At 37.5% G+C, this 26,060-nt stretch overlaps 1 protein-coding gene across 1 annotated transcript in view; it reads right to left on the reverse strand.

The window, feature by feature from the left end:
- The window catches only part of Gabra2 (gamma-aminobutyric acid type A receptor alpha2 subunit), a 120,154-nt gene extending 102,476 nt beyond the window's left edge, over positions 1-17,678 (reverse strand). Inside the window, exons 1-3 of the mRNA XM_028765274.1 lie at positions 17,605-17,678; positions 16,555-16,642; positions 13,953-14,068 (exon numbers count right to left, since the gene is read on the reverse strand). Of these exons, the coding sequence (XP_028621107.1) occupies positions 13,953-14,068; positions 16,555-16,625 (187 nt within the window). The 5' untranslated portion in view covers positions 16,626-16,642; positions 17,605-17,678. The remainder of the gene's footprint in view (positions 1-13,952; positions 14,069-16,554; positions 16,643-17,604) is intronic.
- Between the last annotated feature and the right edge of the window lie 8,382 nt (positions 17,679-26,060).

Below are 26,060 nucleotides of genomic sequence, written 5' to 3' on the forward strand. Positions count from 1 at the left end.
CAGGCCTACGCCCGAGCTCGGTACCGCAGGCAGCGCTGGCGCTGTCACTTGTCAAAAAAACCCACCACCCTATCATTATAAAACTAGATCTCATGTATCTCAAACTGATTTTGAACTAACCATATAGTAAATGATATAGTAAATGATCTTGAACTTCTGATTATCCTGCTTCTACCTTTCAAGAGCTAGGATTACAGGTATGTGATAAATTGCCTGGTTTATGTGGTGCTGGGTTATTGACCCTAAAGCTCTGTGCACACTAAGCAAGCACTTGACAACTAAGCCTCATCTTGAGCCTCAGTAATATTCATTTTAGTTTTTCAAGACATGTGTCAGTTGTAGTGTAATATATAGCTATGTGTATTTATGACTAAATAAATTATATTTTATATTACATAAATTACTCACCTAAATTAATGACCAATCTAACAGTTACCAGCATTTTGCAAAACACTAGCATAGGGAATGAATATATCTATGATTATATTCAGATGAAGAATGAAGCACCAACTTTTAGATGGAGAAATTATGAATATATAATGTCAAGGGGAAAAGATATTAAAAACAAAAAAATAACAACATTTACAAAGTGCTTAAGGCACCCCTGTATTTGCATCATATTCTTTCTCAGTGCCTCATGGGATTATGAAATGCAATGTAACATTCCTTAAACTCAGCCCTTGGGAGCTTGAGGCACTTCCTCATTCTCAAAATGTCAGCCAAGACTGACAGAATAAGAATCATGAAGACCTTGCTAGAAAGCAGAATGAACCCAGGAAACATAATCCAAGGCATTTACTCATTTTCTCAGATATCTTCCTACCTTCATAAAACTACCAATCAAAGTGGAAATCAGCTGCAAGGAAAAGATTTCTCTTGACAACAGGAACAGAGTCGTTGATTGGTCCCTTATGTAGTACGGGTAACTATGGTGGTTAGGAACTAGAGTGCCTATAAAAATCCTGGGATCAGCACAGAGTGGGCTGTTAGACAGGAAGCTCTACCCCTAGGCAAGAATCTATTGGCAACTGAGAGCTGCTGAGAAAGTAAGGGTCTGTTTTTTAAAGCGTATAACACCTATAAGTTGACCACACTCCAGTGGAAGGCTATACATTCAAAAATAATGAGCAGCACAAATTGCCCTTAATGGGGGAGTAGAGACCAAAAAGTTATGTGGCACTGGAAAAGAAATGAATCTGAAAAGTGTTAAGAAGAGACAGTATAAAATTCTCAAAGTAATAATAAAGCAGGAGGAGGAGGAGGAGGAGGAGGAGGAGGAGGAGGAGGAGGAAACCCTGAGTTTATGAAGAGCTAAAGGCAATTAATGACAGCTGAAAGAAGGAGAATCAGTCTTCCCAGAGATAAGTTCACTAATTAAATGCCCAATACCAGTAGTGAACTTTAATAATATATACATACTACATATTAGAAATACTACATAGACTCAGCAGGTTGTATTTATGTATTTATATGTATAAATATAACAAGAATAATTAAAGAAAAATAAGAAGTACTGCACATAAGGATAATATTAAATACTAAAGAAGGTGATTTTTCTCTTTAGAAACACGATTATGTTTTATACTCCCAGTCCTAGCTGGCCTGGTATTTACTATGCTGCCCTGACAATCTCCCTGAAGTTCTTAAGTGCTGGGATTATGAACGCACAACCAGTCCATGCTGAGTTTGAGCTCTTTATGGAACCATTTAAGAATAGATTGGTGACAGGAGCTACCTACTACTAAGTTTCTTGTTTATATGAAACTGATTTCCACAACAAAGCCAATATAGATTAAATTTGTAAATATCAGGTTAGCACACTATTAATTGTTAAAGGTGACCATGATTCAATTCTTTCCTCTATATTGGATTATCAGTTTCCAATGCCAGTAAGATCTTTCTCTTCTTTGCAATCGTCTTTAAACATGCAGTATGAAAAGCTTCTTGGGAATACCATGTCTTCTGATGTCTCAAGACAGACACATCTGAATGTCACAGCACCCTATCTAAGTGAGTGAGCAAATTACAGAGATGACAGGCCACAAAACAGCTCCCTGGAGGAGAAAAGTTTTGATGAAGAGCCATCTGTTTTCTGCCCCACTAACTTTCAGATCTACTCACTTAAACATACACCTGCCCACTTCCGCATCTGCTGATAGATTTTTGTTTAACATCCCAGCTGTTTCAAGACAATGACAACAAAAAGCCAAAATTGCAGCTGCCTCCTGCAACTGGTGGCAGTCTGGGAAAGAGATGCCTCTGTTAGACACTGTTACCGAAAATGACAAAATCCAAAATCGTGTGCAGTAGTAGATAAAAAAGCATGACAGGCCAGTGATCTTACAATTAAAGAGGTCCCAACATGGAAATGTCTCCATCCTGAGTCAACAGCTAGATCCCATGAGACGTCATCACCCGTGTGTTTCACACGTAGTAATGTAAATCCTAAGTGACCCTCTCTGTTAAAGCTATGAGTCAAACCCTCAGCTTGGTGACAGCCAAAAATATCTTCAAGAACCTTACGGATTATGTGGGATGCTGAAGGGAATGAAAGCTAAAGGGAACCTTCTGTTAGAGCAATATTCTGCTCACTGTCCCATCTGGCTCATGCTCTCCTTTAAAGGATCCAGATTCTTGGACCTAGGAAGATAGCTCAGATGTTAGTGCTAGTGCTTGTCTTGAAATTACAAAAACCTATGATCAATCCTCAATACCTACACGTGTATGTGTACATACACACACACATACACACTCACACACACACAAACAGGCATGATGGTGCACTCTTTTAATCCCACTGTGAAAAAAAGAGTGAAAATAAGTGGATCTTTAGTGATTATTGGCTAACCAGTCTAGTTTAATTGCTGAGCATCAAGTTAATGGGGCTTTTTTTCCTCTCTTATACACACACACACACACACACACACACACACACACAGAGAGAGAGAGAGAGAGAGAGACAGAGACAGAGACAGAGACAGAGACACAGAGAGAGACAGAGAGACAGAGACAAAGAGAGACAGAGAGAAACAGAGACAGAGGCAGAGACAGAGATAGAGAGACAGACAAAGACAGACAGAGACAGAGAGAAGCATGTACACACACATATGCACCCATGAACACACTCACACATAAAATGTGGAAGACAACTGAGCAATGGTTATCCTTTGATTTCTACACTCATGTGGACACACAGAGACACACACACTCACACACACAAAGAACTCAAAACCTTTCTTGATGTATCTCTTTAAGTCCACAGTTTTATAGTGTTGACACACTTTAGTATAAGCATTATTGATAATATGGATTTATACAGATTTCCTTTGATCCTGTATAATCCTTTTATACATAGTTACTTTTGATCCTCCAATCCTGTAGATTGTACAATGTCTAGAGCTTCTGGTAAAAAAAAAGATGCCTCATCTTAATTTTGACTTAGCAGTTGACATTGTCCTCTTAGTAATATTTTCATTATTCCCTTGGCAGTGACCAGAAATCATTCACCTTCATTCTCCAATAACCCCATCCCCACCTAAGCTTGCCCCATACAGTTTTCAAATACACCAAATATTTCCTTACTCATGTAATCATTTTTATATTCTCCCTAGTATAGTCCCCAGTTTCACATTTTTTTTTGCTTCAGTGATTACCCTTACATGCCCTAGATAACTAATTAAATCTACACTCCCATATTCCCTTCTACTCGACTGAAACAGCAACCTTGAAATTCCATTTTCTTTTAATTAAGACTTCCTTTCTGGGTATGCAAATTTTAATCTTCCTTGTAAACCTGTCGGGTATTTTAGTCCACTGTTTCATTTCTTGGGAATCTGAAGAGTTCATGTATGTAATTACGGTAACAGAAATGAATTCACTCCATTCATCACAATTTTCTCTGCCTGACCTGCTTAAAATTGGTGTAGCAACTTCTAAGAAATTCATACAATAAAAAGATACTATAGGCCTTTAACGCAAGGACCTTAGTAGTAGTCTATAATATTTAGCTTTGAAAGTATTCTTACAAGTGATTGAGAATAGATCAAAAACCCTTCCCCTCTTTTTAACTGTCTACCCAAGACATAGACCGTTCCCTTCAAAACCACTCCTACAGTTCAAGTCTGAAGTCATTCTCTGTACCAGAGACCTTTAAATACACATCACACATCATTCGGAGAGCAACCAAACCTTCGACAGCCTTTCTGCTTTTCCAACCAGGAATTGGCCTCAGGGTATTGTGCATCCCTGATTGTTGCATAGCACATGTTATCCCTGAATTTATTCTTTTGTTCAGACTAAACTTGAACTCAGGATCTTCCTAGTTCAGTCTCCCTAGTAGCTGGGTTACAGGTCTGTGTCATCAAGCCCCTTGTTCTCAAATGCTTATCCACTTCCATATTAGATTACTCAGACGTCACCGCAAAACACAACCTAAGCAAATGTTTGAGAATGTTATTAGGATATATTATTGATTAGGAACCCTGTTGAGACATACAGAAATATAATTCGTCTATCTTTTCTAACGCTTGGCTATAACTTGGCTTCTCTAATTGCACGTAGGATCTAATTGCGCTGCGCATCATTCCAAATGTTTGAAACACTCGAAGAACCCTTTAGGCTTTGTTGCCCATCTTCACAAACAGTTGAAAACAATCTCATGTTAGTTTTCCTACTGTTTTATGGATAGTCATGCAAACTACATGTTAACAAAGGAAGATTTTACCATTTTATTTATTAGATTTTAAATGAGGCATCTTCATCTTTTTTTTTTCTTCTCTGAGCCACACAGGATAAAGAATTGTTTTGGGCGACATGCCACATATCAAATCAGTCCAGTAATACTCTAATCAAACAAGATTTTTTAAAGAACCCTAAAATGCTTTTTTCCAGACAATGTCACCTCAGGTAGTACTGGAACACGTTGTACTTATTCCCTTAAAATGCTGATGATATTCTGAATTAAATAAAGATATTTATTTCCCCCTTCTAAACAAAAGCTGCTGTTTTAATACAGGACTGCTTCTGAAACTTTATATTAAGCATTTTGTTGCCTTTAAAATGCTTTAAACACTAATAAAAAAAAACAACTATAAAGAATATTTAAAAAATAAATTTTACTTACTACAAAATTAAGATATAGATAAACCTTCTTTTCCTATGGTGGACTTTGAAACTATTAAAGGCATGATAAATATAAAAAGCATATCAAAGCCACTATATATTGGCAGTTGATAAAATTGTAAGATCTAATGAGAATTTTGAGAACTATATCTTATAATATATTGGTAAACTAAATTCGATGAGATCTGTATGAAATATGTATAAGTATTAAGTTCATTCTTACAGGTCAGTTGTAAATGAAAAGATCTCTACCTTAAAAATTGAGAGTATTTCAATGTAAAAACAAGTTTTCAGGATTCCATGTTGTATCAAAACTCAGAAATTCAAAAGAAATAAACATGCTGTTTAATATATTGTTCTCCTGTATTTGTTTTTCTTTTACACTTCTGGCATAGCTATTTTTCAATATTCCTGTAGATCAAAACAAATTTAAAGGAAAGAGGACATGTGTTTTCCCTAATGTAAATGAGGAGTATCCAAACGGTTCAAATGGAATTGTACTTGACTTAGTATCTGTGAGAATCAATCTCTAAAAGAGAACATTCTAGAACCCTATTGAAGACAGAACAAGACATTGCTCTCTGAGCGTGGCAATGTTCTGCAGGTTCTTAGATTTCAGATTAGCAGACAATGCACAAAAATTCACTGTACCCTCCTGAGAAAGAACTTGTTCTTCAGAAAGAAAAACATGTGATTCTACAATAACCTTAATTAAGAAGATAAAGGGGCAGTTTTAAAAAATATATATCTAGGTATGAGAAAAGAATGATAACATTTTATGTAAAGCCTAGGCATTGCTCATCCCAATACTTCTAGCATTTAAATATCAGAAAATCCTCATAGATTGATATGAATGGCTAAACTGTATGTGTAGCTACAGATTTGCTCAGCTCTATGTTATGAGCAAAGGGAATTGATTTGTCTGGACTTTAGTAACTTGCCCTTTCTAAGAAACATGTGACACTCAGAATAGTTTTAAGAATGGTAACACACATTTCTATTGTGCTCCTCACCCAAAGGGACTTCCTATCTATGAGACTAACAGCATCTTTCAATCCTGTGATTTCCTTCCTATCGCATGACTTCAATACACATTAAGGAAGAAAATAGTAAAATAATTACATTTGATCCTCTCCATTAAACAGTATTAAACTGTGAACTGCTAAAACTATTCAATTGGCCATCTCCACTGATTCTGATATTTTAAAATATGATTTAGGTAGAGGAATAAAATGTACCATTAAATTTAATGGGTGGTTCATGCATAGATTCACTCAATCCGTTGGAGTGTTGACAAGGGAGGGGGAAGCTTTTACTATACTGGACCTAAGCGCTAGAGATAAGTAAATCTAGTAAGGAAAGTGTGTTTGTGACTCCAAGAAGCAAACTAGTAATAAAAAAAGCATTGGTAGTATTTACGGGTCTTGCTTTTCAATGATGTCACCCTCTGAAAGCACCATATGATCTAGCCTAACACACACCACTGCTATCATTCATTTAGTAAGCTCTTTCTGTAAATAGTCATAAGCTGTGCAAAAGAACAAGTTTAGGTAAAACTCCGCACCCATTTATGAAGTACTCTGTCTTGGCACCTTCTTTCCAGAGTGTAAACAACAACAAACAGTGTTAAGGAGGGTTTCCAGAAATTTTCTGGTGCTGTCTAGTTATACCTAACCAATTACTAGAAAGAATACAGAATGTTGTATATAACATTGCCACAGTTGTTTGGTTCAACCTAGCATACATTGGGATGAATTTGCCACTAGCCTTGGTCCATACAAGACTGAGAGACCCAGGAAGGTACTGGACAAAACTGAAATGATGTCCAGAGTAGTCATCTACCGAATGGAGCTGCGCCACAGGAAGCTAGAGGCTTAGGCATTCTACAGCCTCCTACAAAGTCTTTTAAATAGAGAAGAAATGATGAATGACTTGATATCCTACATAAGCATGTTTACAGACACCTACTTGCACACCTGTGTGAAATCCCACCTATTTAGTCTCATTTCGTTGCTCTGGAGATCCCAAAGGCAGACTTCAGTCGGGCTTTAGAGAAATTGAAAGGATGGATATGCTACAGAGAACAAAATAGACTCCGAAATCTTCCTCAGGCTTATCCTGAAGGTTGTCCTATTAGAGGCTCTCTAGGAGTCTCTAGGAGTCTCAGTCATAAGCAAAATCTGGCCAGATACATGATTCCACTGCAGAAGCACTGGACTCAACCTCAACTGTATCAGGAATGAAGAGGCTAAAGCCAGACTTCTCAGCTTTTAAAAGAAGCAGAGACCACTGACTTCTGTGGTTTACACTGTTTCTATCTGGGATTACAACTTTTTAAAAGACCAGCTAAATCTCCTTTTTCCCACACACACTGCGACCTATCTTTCCTCTGTCTTCCCCTTAACTCTTCCACTCCATATGCTTGGGTCTCAAACCATCATCACCACTAGGCATGTTGTAAGAACCAATGCTTTCCATTCAAGTTTCTGATACTACCCAGATTACTTTAGACTTGGCAACTGTCAACAACATTAATTAATGGGCTTTGTGTGAATGCAACTCTTTTCATAAACAAATCTATTTTCATTAATTGATCATTTCACATTTCTACATTTCATCATAATCACAAAACTATCAAAACGGAAATTTTCTTTTGTGTACTGTTTTATTTCTAGAGACATCTTAAATATGCAAAAGTATGTGGACAAAATAAGACTGAATGCTTAGGAAATACACATTATCTTCTTTCATTATCACTGCATAATATCCCATAATATCATTATCATTGCATCCCTTTAATCCCAGGAATCACGAGACAAAAGATCAAGGCCCGATTGTCCTGTACAGCAAGACTCAGGCCAACCAAGACTGAACAGTAAGACCCTCTCTCAAAACCAAACCAAAACCAAACAAAAAAATTACATTTTATCTGCTCAAAACTAAACAAGTTTTACAAGTCATGTACCATCCAAAGCAAGTATAATACTGAATATTGTCTGCACTCCATATGATGTACAACCAGAAACTATCATACTATCAACAAATATTGACTCAATCCTCTTAACACCACACAAAGGCCTCAGACGTACATAACAAAATAAGCCCCCAATAGACAAATAGGCCATTCATTTTACCTCTGTTTTCAAAAATAAACTCCAAGGATAGGTTGAGTACCGTACCAAAAATTACTCAGTTAACATCGTATGACAACAGAACTCAGAACCAAAGAGAAAAGGGTTATCTTGGTCATTACTGATAAATAAGTAAATATATACATACACATACCTATATATAATGAAATCAAAATGTACTATAAATTTCTACCCCAAGGACCTTAGTAGTAGCTCATCCTATTTTGTTTCTAAAATATCTTTACATGTGCTGGATAATAGAACACAAACCTTTCATTTCTTTTAAATTGTTTCCAGAGTCAGAGACCCTTCCCTTACAAGCCTCTCCTACGTGTCACTTCTAAGGCCCTCTCCTTTGAATACACATCACACATCATTCTGAGAGCATGTGAACCTTTGGTACTAACAATCTTTTTGCTTTCCGATCAGGTACTGTACTTAGGGTACTGAGCATCACTGAGTTATATTTCCAGCCATGTATTTTTTAATATTTTTATTTTACTATATAGTTTTGTTACATAGGGCAGGTTGATCCCTGAGTTCATCCTGTTGTCCAGACTAATCTTGAACTCATGATCCACCCTTAGTCTCTCTAGTAGGTGAGAAATATCTCAACTTTTTTCTGTATAACTTGAATAGCCAATGTTAATTTTTAAATAAATTCTAAAGTAGCACGATTTACAGAAATATGCTACCATGCATCTCTCTGCAGTCTAAGGATAAGACTGAACTTATAAACTGATATTCAGACCTGAAATCAATGACTTGACCTCATGTCTTTCATAATTGCTGACATTCAACTTCTTATGATTTCAGATCATAAAATAAGAACCCTAGAAAAATATGTTCTAGTCAAGCTCTTCAAAACCACTTTTCAAAAATGTAGTTAAGCGTGGTACTCAATCTAGATTTCACAGACTGCATTCATAATTTAAATGTCAAGGCCTGTCATTTCTAATAGTTATCATCACTGAGCAGCACTGTGACTGTTAACTGTCATAAACGTATGAGGCCTGTCTACACACTTCTTCTGCCAATGACCCCAGAAAATTGATCTAAAAACAAATGTTGGTCTTTTTAGGTTAACAATTTGAGTAATTCCTCAGAAAGCTAAAATATCAGTTTATCTAGGTTGCTATCTCCAATGTCTAACACGAAGATAAAGGAGTAACTTTAATCATGTACCAGCAAGTGCTGGTTAATTTTAATGTATATTCTTGATTGACAAGATTATGGGCAATTCTATCTTGGGTCTTCCATCTTATGAACACGTTAGACTGCAAATTTTCAAGGCCTATAATTATTTCCTTGGTATGTTTTTCAAAGAATACCACCTCCTAAGAGATAGGCTTCATAACAAGATGGCTTCTGATATTTATACAAATCCTGATGTGCTTCCCACCGCCTTCCAGTGGTACGTCACATGATGCTTTTTAAAGACACTATGGCTAGATTACTTATAAAACATATATGTGAGAGAAAAGGTAGATAAATAGAACTCAATATCCCATTTCACAGATAGGAAATAATGCTAGAAATAAGACATGACAATCATTTCAAATCATACTTTTAGTTTGTTGAAGAATCATTTGGTTTTGAATAATTTGATAGTGAAACTGCTCTGATCCACCTAATTGTTATCTTTAAATATGTTGATAGAAATATTGAAAGGACAATATGGTAATCTGTTCAAAATTATTGCATTTCTCTTAAGAATAAAAGTAATATGTACGGGTAATTCTTTTTCTGATGCATGCTAAAACTTAAATTCACTGGAATTAAAGTTAATTCAAGAGATTCACAGGTGCTTATCTGAACCATTGTTCTGAAAAATTAGGATAGATATAACAGTAAATCATACAAGAAAATTTGCAAAACAAATAGACTTGACAGTCTACGTGTGTCTTAAAAAGAGACACAATTGGCAATTAACTTTACAGTAATAAATAAATGAGCTTTTATATTAAAAGTGTCTACAGAATAATGAAACTAAGTAAGAGCAATCAAGATTGATGGGATAGAATTAAATATGACCACTTACTCCAATTAAATATCACTTCCCTGCCCCCCAAAATATCAAGTCTTGGCGTGTCTAAGGAACTTATTGGTATGAGATCTAGTAGTAAAGAGAGCTGAATAACTTTACTAACTTATTGTTAAAATATGACTTCTCTTTAGATAGATGGATGGATAGATAGATAGATAGATAGACAAATAGATGTTTTATAAAAAGATAAAAGTACCACTTATGATTAATTATCTAACTAGCTATCAATGAGCATGTTCATTTTAGTATATTATTATTGAATTGAATATAGCCCATTTCCTATACTAATTTATGGAATGTGACAGATTATTTACCTGAGCTTTCTATTTCAAGTGACATATGTACATTCAGGTTAAGACTTTTAGGTAGAGAGCTTATTAGGCAATAAATAGTGTATGCTACTCTGAAAGAGGACAGGAGTTAATTCCCCAGCATCCAAAAAACCTCCTGTAATTCCAACTCAAGGAGACTCTGTCATCTCTGACCTGCAAGAAGACCAGTTCTTAGGTGCATACACACCACCCAGACATAGACATAATTACAAATAAAAAGAATACATTGCAATGTAAAAGTAATCATGATAATTTAAGTTTGCAAGAGTCTACTTAGAAAACTTTCACTGGCCTTCAGTCACTTTCTACTTGTCAATATGTACATCATTTTGCAATATGCAATTGTATATGACATCATACTCAACATTTATCAAAAGAACTGTGATATAAACCTTACGTTCAGGAATAATAAGTGTGCATCTACAGAGGCAGAATATTTAAAGTTTACACAAGTGCTGGGGACCAGAAATGGTGTGTTAAATCTTCTGAGTAAGAGGCTTTTTCTCAATGAGTCACACTGCTTTCCTAAGTACTCATAACTACGAAGGCACCTAGGTACAAGTATTCCCATTTTCCAGGTGGCAGAAACTTAATCCAGAAATCAACATTTATTTTATGGCCACAATATGCTAATCAATATCCAGTGGCAGAAACCACAGAGGATTTATGATGCGAATCCTTACAATCTTAAGATAATAAGAGGCACATGGAAATGAAATAAATAATACAATACAATATTAATAAGTTAGATATAGAAACAGCAACTGTTAAAGAAATTCAACAGATAGAACTGAATCTCAATATTTCAATTATTTCAAGAAGGTCTGCACTAAAGATCACTAGTGTCGTAACAGTTTTTGTACAAATGTTAGGCTTTCAATCAGCTGAGAAGAGGAATAAAAGTCACTCTAGTAACAGGAGATAATACAGCCAAGGGGTAAGAGAGTAGATGCAAATGGATTGTCAAAAGAAAATAGTGACGTCTGAGGTGCCAGGCAGATGAGAATTGACTTAACATGGAAAATGTATCCCGAAAAGCAGACTGCAGGAAACTTGGTTTTCTTCTTAATGTGTTTGTTTTATTTTGTTTTGTTTGTGATCCTATGACGAGGGGAAGAAAAGAGCATTTGCTGAACTATTATGTAGCTAGTGTTATTGTGCAACATTCCTAGTCAAGTTATAAAACAGAAAAGTACAAATAGTGCCTATACGCTTTTAATCAGAGGAAACAAGGCTTCTCTGCTCTGGCACCTTAATAGGCGTGGCATGGAGAACACCACTGTAGATACAGGTCGACCCTCAGCCTATGTATGCTTCTTCCAGTATCATCAACAGTATCTATCGAATTGGGAACTATCGAAAGTGTGGGATTCAGAGAAGAGAGTGGCACACATAAAGCAGCATCAGGTAATAAGAGTAATCAGATCTTGTAATATTAGAAAATGATCATTATAGAGGGATTGAGGAAGAAAAAGAGTAACACAAGAAATGACAAAATATATTCTATTGAACCAAGTGCCAAGACAATTGGGGTCTATACGTAAATGTGAGTAAATGGAATTTTAATGTAAGAGATAGTATTTAAAAATTAGAGATCATGGAAATATTTGAGAGAGAAAATAGGTAGCTTCTCCAACCCAGCCATGCAACCCAAAAGCAAAGGAAAACAATGAGGTTCAAGGTCTAGCTTTTATATTTTACAATTTACTTTGCACCAGGAATTTATTTAAATACATAATTTTCTATGTTTGTGATAAAAGAGGGGCTATTGTGCAATCCATTTCATAAACTAGCATTACAGATTAGGACAGTTCTGTGTTAGACTTGTTTCTCTAGCATGAGTATGGTAATAGTTTATTGGCACATTTTCTACCATGATTTCTAAGCTGTTATGTTTCAACTAGAAATATCTAGTATGAAGAAAATACAGTCTCCCTTTGTATGTTTTCTGTTAGAAAATTAAGTGTTTTTCTTTTTCAAGTTTTCTCCTGAAAAAAAAAAAATCTTGGGAATACAACCTGTCACTGTGTCATTTCTGAAACACTGTTCTTCTCTGGGCCGTATTTTAAATTTGAGATACCACTCAAGAATTCACGTGAATAATAAAACGAAATTAAAAGACATACTGTTTAACAGGTTGGGTCTGTTTGGCTGTTTTCCTGCCACTGTCAAGACATTCTGTACAATTTCCAAAGATATCCTGAAAATTAACAACTGTCTATCTTTATCAAATAATTACTGATATAAAAATTCACACACTGATTTGATATAAAGTTTTGACTAAGTCACATGTACCCCAGGCTAGACTGAAACTCCTTGTTTAGCTAAGTAAGGCTTTGAATGCCTAATCAGTTTATCTCGATCTCCCAAATGCTGAGACCACAGGTGTGTGTCACCAGGCCCAACGCAGTACAAGTCCTACCAGCAGCATCAAAAAGCTGTAAAACCTGGAGCAACCACAAACTGTACTGACCATCGCCTGGCATGGAATGTTCAGCTAATTTGCCTTATTTTTGAATCAATTAACCATTGCAATAACTATGTGTACATGGGCATACTTATCACATGTAATTTCATAATTAGCGTTTTAAGTAACATACCTATATCTGTACAAATAGATAAGCATTAAGCATTGTTTAAACTCATGAGTAACAATCTCTTGGCTTGAAATATTTTTAGCAGTCCCACCTGCATGCTTACTTGAATCTAAGTAAGACTTTAGTGTCACTTAGCAATCCTGAAGACTAACTGGCATATGACACACTAGCTGCCTCTAATTTCCTTTACTTCCTTAGACTTAAAAGAAAATTTTTTTTTACTTGAAATTTATTGTTGAAGCTTGAAATTCACCTGTGTGACAACTTTGTAAAGTAGAATTACAGCCACTACGTATTTAAAGTATCTTTATTTCTCTTGTTATTGTGTATCTATGCTGATCTGAAAATGGGCATTTGTAAAAGTGGTAATTTAGTAATAATTGATACTACACAGGCACATCAGATAAATAATATAAACAGATATATTCTCTGCATAGAAAACAGGATGTTTCTAATGAATTAACTATAAAACTATTCACACACACACACACACACACGTCTCTATATGAATATGAGGTATTTCTACACAATATGTAACTAAATAGTTTAGACATGTACAATGGAAATTTTTAATTATTTTGTGTTTTTTAATTTCCATTATCTAGGGCTTCAAATGCTTGACAATTTCTTCATGCATGAAATGCATTGAGATGAGGATACTACCTTTAACTTGTAAAGTCATTGGTTTTTTTGAAGGTTTAACATAAAGGAGAACTATTTTTACCTCCCAGTCCTGGTCTAAGACGATTATCGTAACCATCCAGAAGTCTGTCTAGAATTCTTGTAAAGATGGTGATGTTATTTTTAGCCTCATCTTCTTGGATGTTAGCCAGCACCAACCTAAACAGATAATTTTACACATTTGTATGTATCATATATGTACAGACAGTGTTTGGCTAAGTGCCAAAATGATCTTTCTCCTTGATCTGAATTTAACTAAATTTAAAGCTTCTTCAGCTATTAGTGACACACATTTCTTTCTCTTTTTCACTCTATAAACAGCATGAAATTTATGGGGAAGGTAAGCATACTGTTTCAAAAAAGAACAGTAAATACTAAGATATCAAAAGAATAATGGTAACACTTTTGAGACTTCTTGCACCTGGCATTCTGTATGAACTATAATCTTAAAGTCTATTCTTTAGAACACACCATGTTTGTAGATATGCGTGAAATATGTAGTTTTTCATATGGAGAAACTATCAGCAAGACTGTTTTCAGTTAGATTGATAAAATAACTAGAGAAACTTCTGAAGTAATTCTTCAGTTGTTGTGAATATTAATTAGAAAATAAACTGCTATCTTAGTGACCCAAAATTTCTCTATCATTCTCATAACAGCATTAGTGTTCTCTTATGTCTTTCACATTTTTTAGATGAAGGTAATTTCCTCACTTAGGGTATACCTCCACCCAATGGCCAAATATAATATAGACATCAGGGGAACTCCACTGGCAGGTTGCCAGGCTCCAGTGTAGCCAGGAGATGGAGGTGGGGCCTGAAGGCAGAAGCAATACACAGCCTCACAGACAGTATGAAGGCCTGGTCCTTTGAGTGGTCTCAGAGGAGTGATAAGGGGCTACATAAAGATAAAAGTGTCCAGTTACCCTTTCTCTGGTGATAAATTTGTGGCAAGAAAAAGAGGTCTTAAAACACCCCCAACAAAGCTTTCGAGGCAGGGATTTTTCTCCACTCTTTCTCCGTCATAAAGAGACCTGATTTTCTGACAGCAATTTGGTACCAAAGAAACTGAACGTACAAAACAGAGTGTCCCCTTTCATTGCCACTTTTTTTCTCAGAATGATTCAGAGATTTAAATTACAGTCCCCAAAAAGGAATCATTTATATAATAGAATAAAATACTGCCGTGAACATTATTGGTGAAATATAGAACTGAGAATGTGTAGAGGGATATTTAGTTAAGCTGTCAATGGTGGTTCTTGACGCTTATTAATTGATAAATCGACTGTCCAAACCTTTAAAGTCAATGAGCATATGTACTTACACTCTAGTCAATATATAATCATATAAAACATCACTGACAGAGACCATTTACATTTAAATGAGTGCAGAACCAGAAGACAACAATACTCATAATACACCAAAATTGGCAACAAACTTCAAGCTTGCATTTTGAAGAGTAGAGTGAATGTTGAAGTGTGGACAAGAAGACGAACATCCTAACTTATGTAAGAATATCAATTCACATGCTCTCTCTTCAGAAGTTTCTCATTCTGATTTTAAAGCTGGTCCCTATGACAGTCGCAAGAGTCTAGCTGAAGTGTTTCACCTGGAGGTGTCTGTTTCTCCTTCATGTTTAGATTCTCTTAATAAAGTCAGTATACAGTCAGAGTGGACACTTCCCAATTAAGTGAAGTATTTCCAAATAGATTTCTTTTCTGTTCCAAAATATCTTAAACATTATTTGGTAAAAACTCATAAGGGGACTAATAAAATGATATAACACTCATTTAAAAGTGATGGCTACAGAAGAATTCTAACAAAATTTGTATTTTAACTTTTCTTGCATTTAAAACCATTCCCTACATGCATTCAATAAAATATGCCCACTGCTGGTTTTACATAAAAAATAAATAAATCAGAGAAGACTATGATCAATATTAAATTACTTCAAGCAATCAAACTAATTTCCGTGTAGATAATAGGCAAAAGAAAATTCACACACTTGAAGTAACCAATCTTTTTTATCATTAACCATCTAGAAAACAAAATATCTCTAAATTAATAAGATGAAAAGTTGATTCATATATTAGCTTTTGCTTTATTGTTTGTGATTGTCAAGTTGTATGCTGCTTCCACCTAGAGGTCTCAGACTCACATATCAGTTAGGTTTTCTACGTTGTCTATAGACGCCCCAGTGACTGAGAACAAAATGCAAAGAAAGAAACAGAATGAAAAAAATCCTAAGTTGTCACTTAAATGATTTAGCTGATATATATATTTTTTGTTTGTTCCAAGGAGAGCTTGGCCTCTTTACCAGATTTTGGCATAACTATGTGTACCTTAACTACCAGCATTCTTTGGACTAATATGTTCCTGATAGGGTAGCCTCTTCTTCAATCAAATGCCTTAAACAGGGGGAAAGAATCCATTCACTTTTGTGTTTGGTTGCTTCGAAAGAAAAAAAAAAAAGAACCAGCAAACTTTTTAGAGTTTCTGACACTTAGTAGGTCAATTTCCTGTACAATCTATTTCCACTAAAATAATTCCTCAAAACACCTAGTCTTTTAAAGAATGTGGATACAATTGTGTCACTTAAAAATCACTCCTAGACCTTAAATGAAGAAATTGAAATTAACATCTCACCTGGCTGGGTCCCACACTAGGACAACAAGCAGCAGGGACCATATGTTGCAAGTGTTCAATTTTGTCTTCATCTTCCTTGTTGGCGAAGCTATGGAAGAAAAACAAAATTAAATTAAATTTGTCCTCAGTCCTACCAAGCAAGTAACCCAAAAGAATTCCATTTCAACTGGGAGTGGGTGTTACTCCTTTCTACTAAGTGTAAGGCTGGATGACAGGGAGGGGGAAAGGGTTTTTTTTTTTTTTTTTTTTTTTTTTTTAATGGCAGGATGACACCACTAATACGTTTTTCCTCTGCCCGTAACTTCCCCCCAGCCCCATCCTCTGCAAACACTTCGCTGTGCACATATGAAATGACAACACCGGGACTCTAAACTGACACAGGAGCTTATGAAGGAATAGCTTGGAGGAGTGAGTGCGAAAGAGGTGGAGAGATGGATACTCCACGCCTCGCCCTCTCAAAAAAGACCACCTCCGCAACCACAGCAGGAAAAGCTGGCAGCAAGCAGCCTACTTTTCCATTAGTATCTTTTCCTTACAGTGAATTGCGGTCCTCGAGTCTCCACTTTCCTCAGCTACAACCACCCTCCGCCTCAAAAAATAGAAAATCAAATCCAAATCATTCTCCCTGCCCTTCCACTATTGCCCACGTCCATGTTCAAGAGGCAGCAGGGTGGAAATCAAGTGCTGCGAACTCCGTTTGACAGCTGCTCCGGAGCCAAGACTACCAAAAGAGCGTGAGGCTCAGGATCAGACGCCGAGCAGGCAGGCAGCGCGGCCAGTGTGTGCAAAGTTGGAGACTGTAAAAGAGCCGGGCCAGCGTGCAGCCGCCGCCGGACTGGCTCTTGGATTTTTATTGTAGTTGCGAATTTACGTGGCTGAGGAGGGACGTTGGAATTAGATTTTGGAGGCTAGAGAGCATAGGAGAACCTGAGCCTCCGTGTGGAAGGAGCATGAAGAGTGGAGTGGGTTGGTGGGGTGGGGGTGGCATGCTGGCGAAGCAGAGGAGAATGAGCAAAGGTCCCCCGCTGCCATCAATGTCTGCGACCCTACCTGAACAGCAAGCAGAAGTAGATGTTTTCCTCCAGTGGCTCTGATTCTGTCTCCACAGAAAACTTGAGAGAGAGAGAGAGAAAGAGAGAGAGAGAGAGAGAGAGAGAGAGAGAGAGAGAGAGAGAGAGAGAGAGAGAGAGAGAGACTGAGACTGCAGCAGCCTAAAGAGCAGGCAGCGAATGGATGAGCTGGTGGAAGCTGGAGCAGAGCTTGAGGAGTCGTGGCCGCGCGAGGAGTAGGCGGCGAAGGCGTCCGTAGTGGCGGTGATGGGCGGAGGAGGAGGAAGAGGAGGAGGGAGTAGCGATCGCAGGAGCCGGGGGTGGGGGCGCGGAGGCGCGATGCGCGCAGGCAGCAGCGGGCACGAGCCCCGCGCCTGGAGGAGGAGGAGCCAGCGTAAGGAAGAGGACTAAGGAGGTTCCCGAGAATAGGGGACCCCCATACCCCCCACCCTAATCCTGGCCAAGCGACCGCCGCCCTCTGGGCACCTGGGGTAGCACAGCCGGGGTGGCGCGGGGCACCCCAGTGCGCCTGGGAGCGCCGCTGCCCGCGCCCACACCGCGCTGGGAGAGTGGAGCCCACACTCCGCCCGGAGCCGCTCTCCGGAGGCAGTGAGCTTCCTGGTGTAAGGGTTAGGGGACGGCTGCTGATGCGTGTGGGTGCTGAACTGTGAGTGAGCGGCGTGTGTTTGGGAGGCCCTAGGTCCCGCGGGTCGCTCCCCGCCGCTGGTCCCCCGACATCATCCCTAGTGTAGCGACGTGGCTGCCTGGAAGAGGTAACGATGTATGGCTCCCACTGGAGGGCGAAGGGGCTAATCACGCCTTTACTTAGTCATCAGCGCATCCACGCAGGACCATGTTAAACGCACGTTACGTGGAATTACACAGCAGGAAGTTTCTTTGATTTCCTTAGCCCTCTGGATGTACCTCTATCCTCAGTGCTCCCATAATTAGGACCAGTTTCCCCTCAAGCTAGGAGGTCTGGAGGCTTGCCCATAGCGGATCAGTGAGGGCCCTGTGCTGACCTTACACTTCAGAAACCCCCTGCCTTCTTTCAGCAATGCTTTAGCCTAATCTCTTTGTCCAGGCATTCTCCTTACCTGGTGATCAAGATTCAGCTATAAAAAGTTTACATTAGCCCGGAGCAAAGGAACCCGCTGCCTTCTTTCCATTGCAGACAGGAGGGAGATGGAGCAGTCTGAGGTTTCCCCCTTTAGGGCTTTTTCTTGGCAGGGACTTGTAATTCCAAACCTATCATACACTTTGAGAATTCTGTGTTTGATCTGTCTGATTTTTTTTTCTTCCGTTTTATCTGGTGCGATGAAATCGAACCGTGCAACTCGAACAGAAAAAGAAAAGGGAAACCAATGAAAAAGAAAAGAAAAATCCTTTCTTTTTTGTACTGCACAGGAGACTGAATCTTATGAACATTCTACTCAGGCAACCCAGAGCTTCTCTTCATCCTTTTCCCAGAAGTTTTCATAAATGCGAGACACTATAAAAGGAGAAAGGGGTGGGGGTAGTTTAGTAAGCTTGTAATGACTCTTGTTTTACATTCAGAATCAATATGTACCAAATATATCATTTTGGTAGTTGGACACACACACAAAACAAAATCAGATGTTGTTTGCTAGATGGTGCAGTTTTCTTAACTGGCAGTGCTAATATACAGTAAATTTGAGCTTTGCTTTGAAGATTATGGGAAGAGAGGTCGACACTTACAATAGAAATATTTCGGCTGCTCCTTTTAAACCATTAGCCACCATGTCTCCGATGAGCGTTTAACATCTTATAACCTAATCAAACATTTCTTCTTATTTAGCTGGCCCTATGAAGAAAGGAGCAACATGCAGCCTTCTCCTCCGCCATCATTAATATTCCTTTCCTGGCTTGTCCATTGAAGAGTCTAATTGAAATTCACAAAGATAAAAGACATGCCATTTAAAACCTTGCAAGCAGGGAATCTAGAGGCTTTTACTTGGTGAGAACACTCCCTACTGCCCCTTCTTGTTCCACTCCTATGTGTCCTTTACTGTTGGGAGCTCTCTAACTGTGCCATTTACATCCTTGCTAAACTGTTTATATATTGATCAGGGCCACCATATCTGCCATGTACCCACAAGATTTCTGTCTCATGAAATTCAGTCTTTGTAAAGATGTTCACAGAGTATTCCTGAGGCTTGCTTACTGCTATTTTTTTTCCTCTTGATTTTGATATGGAAAAAAAATAGATTCTGATTCTAACTGCCCTCTTCCATTTTAAAACTTTCACCAACTGAAATGATTTGTTTTATTTTTAAAGAAAAACAGCTTTGTGTGTTAACAGCCTGATTAAACGTGTAATCTTACTCACATACAATCTGCATTTGAAAAACTTTGTCAAGTTCAAGCGGGCTCTTCCGGGTAATTCCTTTTCACCACTTAGTTTCTGTGGAAGAGTATGTTGAAACAGTTCGAAGATTTGGATATAGGTTTATGGGATCTAGAGTATAACTAAAGATCTTTTAAGTCATAAAATTTTGATTTTTAATATTTCCCCCAGAAAATGTTTTATGATTTCTATTGATGTTGGACATCTATGGTTTAAATTTCAAAGCGCACTGAAGGAATTGGAAATCAGAAATGCTGATGGTAGATAACAGTCATCTGCCTCAAAGCTATATTCACACAGATAGCTCCCTGTAGTCCCCAAATGGTCCAGTCTCCTCAAACATCTGCATGCAGCCTGGTTTCCCTCTCAGCTCTTTATGGTAGTGGGTGGGTTAAGAGTCTGAATTCAGAGAACCTGACCTGTGACTGGTGACTAAGATTTTTCTACCTATTTCCTTTGGAACACATCCTGGAGAAGATGACCCTGAAAAAAAAAAGATAGCTAATTGATTGCCAATAAATCCATTCCCATCCCTGCTTGGCGAGTGCAGAGCCTCCTGAGTTGAACCCATTTGATTGACTTGTCTAAATTGGATTGGGGTAAGAAGAGCATTACATCTGCAGCATCCAAGGCCCTGTGAAGTCCAAGAATAAAGGAAAGCAGGAGAATCTGAAGGCCTTTTATTTATGCTGCATTTTTCTTATATCTCCTAATACAGTATGATTTTTAAATTTGTTACAAACATGGTTGTTTCCATTTCTACAGACCAAGTTGGGCACTACTACTCCAAACCCTCTACATGCCTTAAGAACATCACAACATTTGACGCTTTCTTTAAGAAAGCAAATAGTATATGTGACTGCATGTATAAACATACATTAAGAATGTATTGCAGAAGCTTCCTTTGACAGTATAGAGTAACTTGTATAGAGGCAACTGGTCAACTTGCAGAGCATAAGAGACTGTGGAGTGCACAGCAATAATCAGGCCAGCTATATCACACCACTCCTCTCAGGGATAATCACAAGGAGAGAGTGGAAAGACTGTGAGAGCCAGAGGTAATAGAAATCTAAAGCATCAGAGTGTTTTCTGGACAGGACAAGACTATTGAACATATAAACTTGTAATAGCTTTTGACTGCATGCACAAGACCAGCACAGACAAAATGCTAACTTTCATTTTGGAAGCAGAACACGATGTGAAAGCCTTCTCTGAAAAAAAAAATATTGACAATCGATAGCTGCCTGTGATGGAGATGAATTTTTTTCAGGAATTAGACACCTAAGAGACTATTCATGCTCAAATAGATGGTCCTACCACTGGGTATATACAGATCAGCGTTAAGTGGATTCCGTGGGTTAAAGAAAAATAAAAGAGCATATGAAGTTAGGAAGAAGAATTGGCCAGGGAGACCGTGGAGGAATTGGAGAGTTAGGAAAGGTGAGTGGGTTTGATCGAAATATATTACATTCATGTATGGAATTACCAAACAAGTTTTCAAAATGTATAAAAAGAAAATATATGAACTTTAAAACAATTTATGTGTAGTAAACATCTATGTTGGGTATCTGAATAAATAAAATTGATGAGAACCTTTTAATATCATTTCTACAAACTTCAGTTTTCCATTTGATTCCCTATACTTTGGAATAATAAACCAGAATTACTTTATTAAGAGTAGCATTTCAGAAGCAGATGCTCCCGGCAACCTTTGAACTGATCATGGGGTTCCCAATGGAGGAGTCAGAGTGAAGACTGTAGGAGCTGAAAGGGTTTGCTGCACCATGAGGAGAGCAACAATACCAACCAACCACAGCTCCCAGGGTCTAAACCACCAGCCTGGGAGCACTTAGGGAGGGATCCATGGCTTCAGCTGTATATGTAAGAGTGGAGGGCCCTGCTGGGCATAGGTGGGAGAAGAGATCCTTGGTCTCATGAAGGCTGGATGCCCCAGGGGGTGGGAATTGGAGGGTGGGGAGGTGGGAGTGGGGAGGTAGGTAGGGGTACATCCACAGAGAAGAAGGAGGAGGGGTGAGGGGATGGCGGTTCCTGGGTGGTTGGGGGATGGGGTAGGGGGACAACATAGGAAATGTAAATAAAACATCCAATAAAAATAAATAAAATAAATAAATAAATATTCTTCATACTGAAAAAAAAAAGAGTAGCATTGCACCATATGTAATATGTTAGTGTAAAATAGTCTTCTATTCAAGTGGAGATATGTGGTCTGTTGAACCTGTTTTTCTGACATGATGAAGACTAAGGCTACGGACTTGAATTTGATTTCCAGGATCAAATGGTAAAAAATAAGAGAAGCAACTCCCCCATGTGCATATCATGACACATCCCCTCCCCCAAAATATGTAAGAAAACTGGTTCTATAAAATAAATAAATACCCACAAAAACCCCAGGTGAAGACACAAGTCAGGAACCGAAGGATACAACTTTGTTTACGAAGTGAAAGACTTTTCTACATGAGTGCCTTAATAATACCCAAATATTCTTTGAGTATAAATCTGTTTTCTCACATTCACTAAGTTAGGAAAACCAAAACAGAGAAATGAGAGGAAAACTGGAGCAAACACCCATTTGGCAATTCTCAAGTCAAAATTGTAGCTTGATCAAACTCTATTTTCCTTGAAAGCTGTATTTAGATGGATGGTGAGACTCCCAGTTTCTTGAAAGAAAAGCAGCTGTAAAGTGGGAGCAACTAGTCTTATAAAGAAATAAACTCTAAGCTTCTCTCTCACACTAATGTATCTGCGTCACATTTCATTAGAGCTAAATGTATTGTGATATACTAGCTAGATTAAGCTGTACACATTACTTCTTTTAAATGTTCGTAAAGTAGTTTTACAAATTCTTATCCAGCTTTCAAATAGAATGTACCAACCATTCAGTGTATATTGGTTGTTTCTGATATTTTTAAAGCTGACTTTCATACAATTAAAAACATATAGAATAGTTTGTAAGACATTTATTGCTATCTTTCTTTGAAATTGTTAGTAGATTTCTTTTCAGTTTATTCAACTGTTCTAAAAACACAAATAGAACTTCAATAGCTTACGCCAAAAACTCCTAGAAAAGTGTACTATGAATTTTGTTCAGTCTTTGCCTGAGAATATGTCTGTAATTACTAATGAAAATAATGAACTTGCAGGAATTCCATTTGCAAAACTGTTTATTTTATAAAAAATACTTTTATATATTAGCACACGTGATCTTCAAAATTAAGAGTTAAGCTTTTATTATTCCAACTTTATGATAGGAAAACTCTGAGTTTGCATTCTTAACTACTGTAGAAAGAACAGACATATATATCGAGGGGAAAAATCCCACAATCAGTCTATGAATATTTTATATCAATCAGAGACATGAAACAGAAAATAGTAATCAATTATTTCTAAGAAAAAAGTAAATAATCCATAGTAAGTTAATTATGGATATCAAATGATTTCACATACAGATCATCATCCCTGGAGACTCATTGTATCTGCCAGAATTATTTGCTCATAGTTGCTCTTAAATAATTGCTGACATTTGTAAATTTAAGTCCTTTGAGATACAGATTAGAAGAATTCATACCAATATTAAAGGTCATATGACCTTGATTGTCTCTTTAGATATTAGCATATCTAATATATGCTTGTGAGTCCCAAAAGTCCATTTTAAAAACATACTGCCCATTGCTGCTCAGACATCTATTTTTCTTGAAAATATTTCACATCTATGTGCTGTCTTCTGTGTGCCATCTGAATTAAGCCACCCCCAAACTGCATCCTGAAAATTCTTGCTTTCTTAACACCCCATAATCACCACATTCACGCATTGGTTGTTGATGACAAATTGTTGATTACTGTTGCTATCAGTTGAATAATGACATATTACCAATTTCATACCCTTCACAATTTCACAATTGGCTTGAAGCCCTTCAGAACCAATAAGTAGTAGCCTACCAAGTACTTTCTTTCTTTCTGTTGCATATTTCTCTAGTATATCTTTCTAAAGCCAAGGTCTTGCTAGTACCAATGAAAGTGCCATTTGAGTCATTTAGAAATCTTTTTAAGAAACAATCCAAGTTAACAAAACCGTTTTGCACAGCACATTGGAATCTTGCTTCAATTCTTCCCTCCCTGTACTGCCCCTGTATATTAGCAATCTTTTTGTCACTCTGATTCAAAGCATGAGAAGAAACTTTAAGAAGAGTTTTACTTAGGTAGCATTTTCAAAGGATAACGTTGACTACAGTGGAGGAGAGCATAACAACCAGAGTGTCTTTGCAGCTGTAGTAATGAGAACTTGTTTACACTTGGTAGGATCAAGAAACAGAAAAGGGGGCATGCTGGCACTCAGCTGGTCTTCTCATTTTTCATTGTATTCAGGCCAGGACTCAGCCCTTGGGATAGTGCCTCCAACATTCAAGCTGTATCTTTTCCCTTCATATAATCCTCCATACCCTAGAAATGCAAATGACTTAGCAGAAATAGTCAGAGGAATGCCACATTAAAATCCTAGATTTTACTTAATCCAATCACATTGACCATCACAAGTGGACATGTATGTGCCTGCAGGGGATTCAGACATGAACAATGTCATCATTGTTCCTCTAAGCATTACCTCCTTTCAGTATGCTTTATATCTTCATAGTTCATTCCATTTCTTTCAAACACTAGTATTTCATATCCTTATACCTCTGGTTCCCACTGCTTTAACAAATGTAATCTCACTTTCACACTGTACCTGGTGAATATTCCATGCTTCAGCCTTAGAAGTTATTTACTAAGTATCCAGGAAAAAGTCATACTTGTATTTATATCCTCAATCAGTATAGCATAGAAATTTAGCATTGGACCCAAAATATTGAACTTAATTATTCTATCTCATTTAGTGATGTTATAAAAAGTATCATATCCCAGAAAGCTTTTAAGCAAGATATATCATGCTTACATGCTTCTAGAGGCTACAAAGTCTAACACTGTGGCCAATGTAGTAAATATTTGCAGAGGAGCTACTTTCTTCTCACCATATCCTCACAAAGTAAAACATAATAAAATATATATCCCTAAGACCTCTTTTAAGTGGAGCTAATTTCATTTGTTCAGGCTGAATTCACTCCCAAGACTTGAACATCTCCTCCTCCGTGATCCCACCTCCAATACCTTAGAGCGTAGACATTCAGTGTATGAATTTGAGCAAGACACAAACATTCATACCATAAAAGAGGATTGGTGGCTCTCATCTTGTCTTCTCCTTTTCCCATTGTATTCAGCCCATGACTCAGCCCAGAGGACAGTGCCTCCAACATTCTACTTGTATGCTTACTTTAGATAATCTCATCAATGGTCCTTAAAGGTAGGAGTCTTTTCCCAATCATCTTTTTCTTTTTCTTTGGAGGACATTGAAGCAGATATCTATGGTTTCCCAGAAAAATCTTGGGATGAAATAAATCAATCAAAGGATAAGCAACCTACTGAATGAATGAGAGAGGACAAGAATGCTCATGCATATATATGTATAAGTCATCAAACCTCCTTCAGTGACATTGAGAGACAGTAGCTGTGGTCAGAATTAATAACCTTCTAATACCTACACGAACATCTTATTGACACTCTTTCCTAACCATTCAGTTTGAGACAAAAATCTTTAAATCCTGTGTCTTATTTTTCATTCACAAAGAATAAAAGTAGTTGCGAATCCTATTTCACTTGGTTGTCATGAAGACTCTGTGGGTTGATATAAGTGTACAAAATATAACCGGCGGCTAGTAGGCAAAAGTACACAGTCCTTGGTGCTACTATAGAAGTATTTGAAAGCTGTTAGATTCTTGTCTCTACATTTAGAAGATGGAATTCAGTTTTACTCACAGCCCTTGACTACACCAAATCTTTTGATTCTCTTTTTCTCATGAGCATGTGCGCATCCATGCTGTCTTGCCTACAGTAAAGATTCAGCTTTTACAGAACACTTCATCAGAGTCCAACACATAGCCACAGATTTTTCTTCCTCATGACTATATGACATTTTTTCTACATTTTTCTCCTGCTCCTTTCCTCATTTAGTATGTCATGTGCGCTCTCTCTCTCTCTCT

The sequence above is a fragment of the Grammomys surdaster genome, unplaced genomic scaffold, assembly GCF_004785775.1.
Source record: "Grammomys surdaster isolate TR1022 unplaced genomic scaffold, NIH_TR_1.0 150, whole genome shotgun sequence".
Lineage (NCBI taxonomy): Eukaryota > Metazoa > Chordata > Mammalia > Rodentia > Muridae > Grammomys > Grammomys surdaster.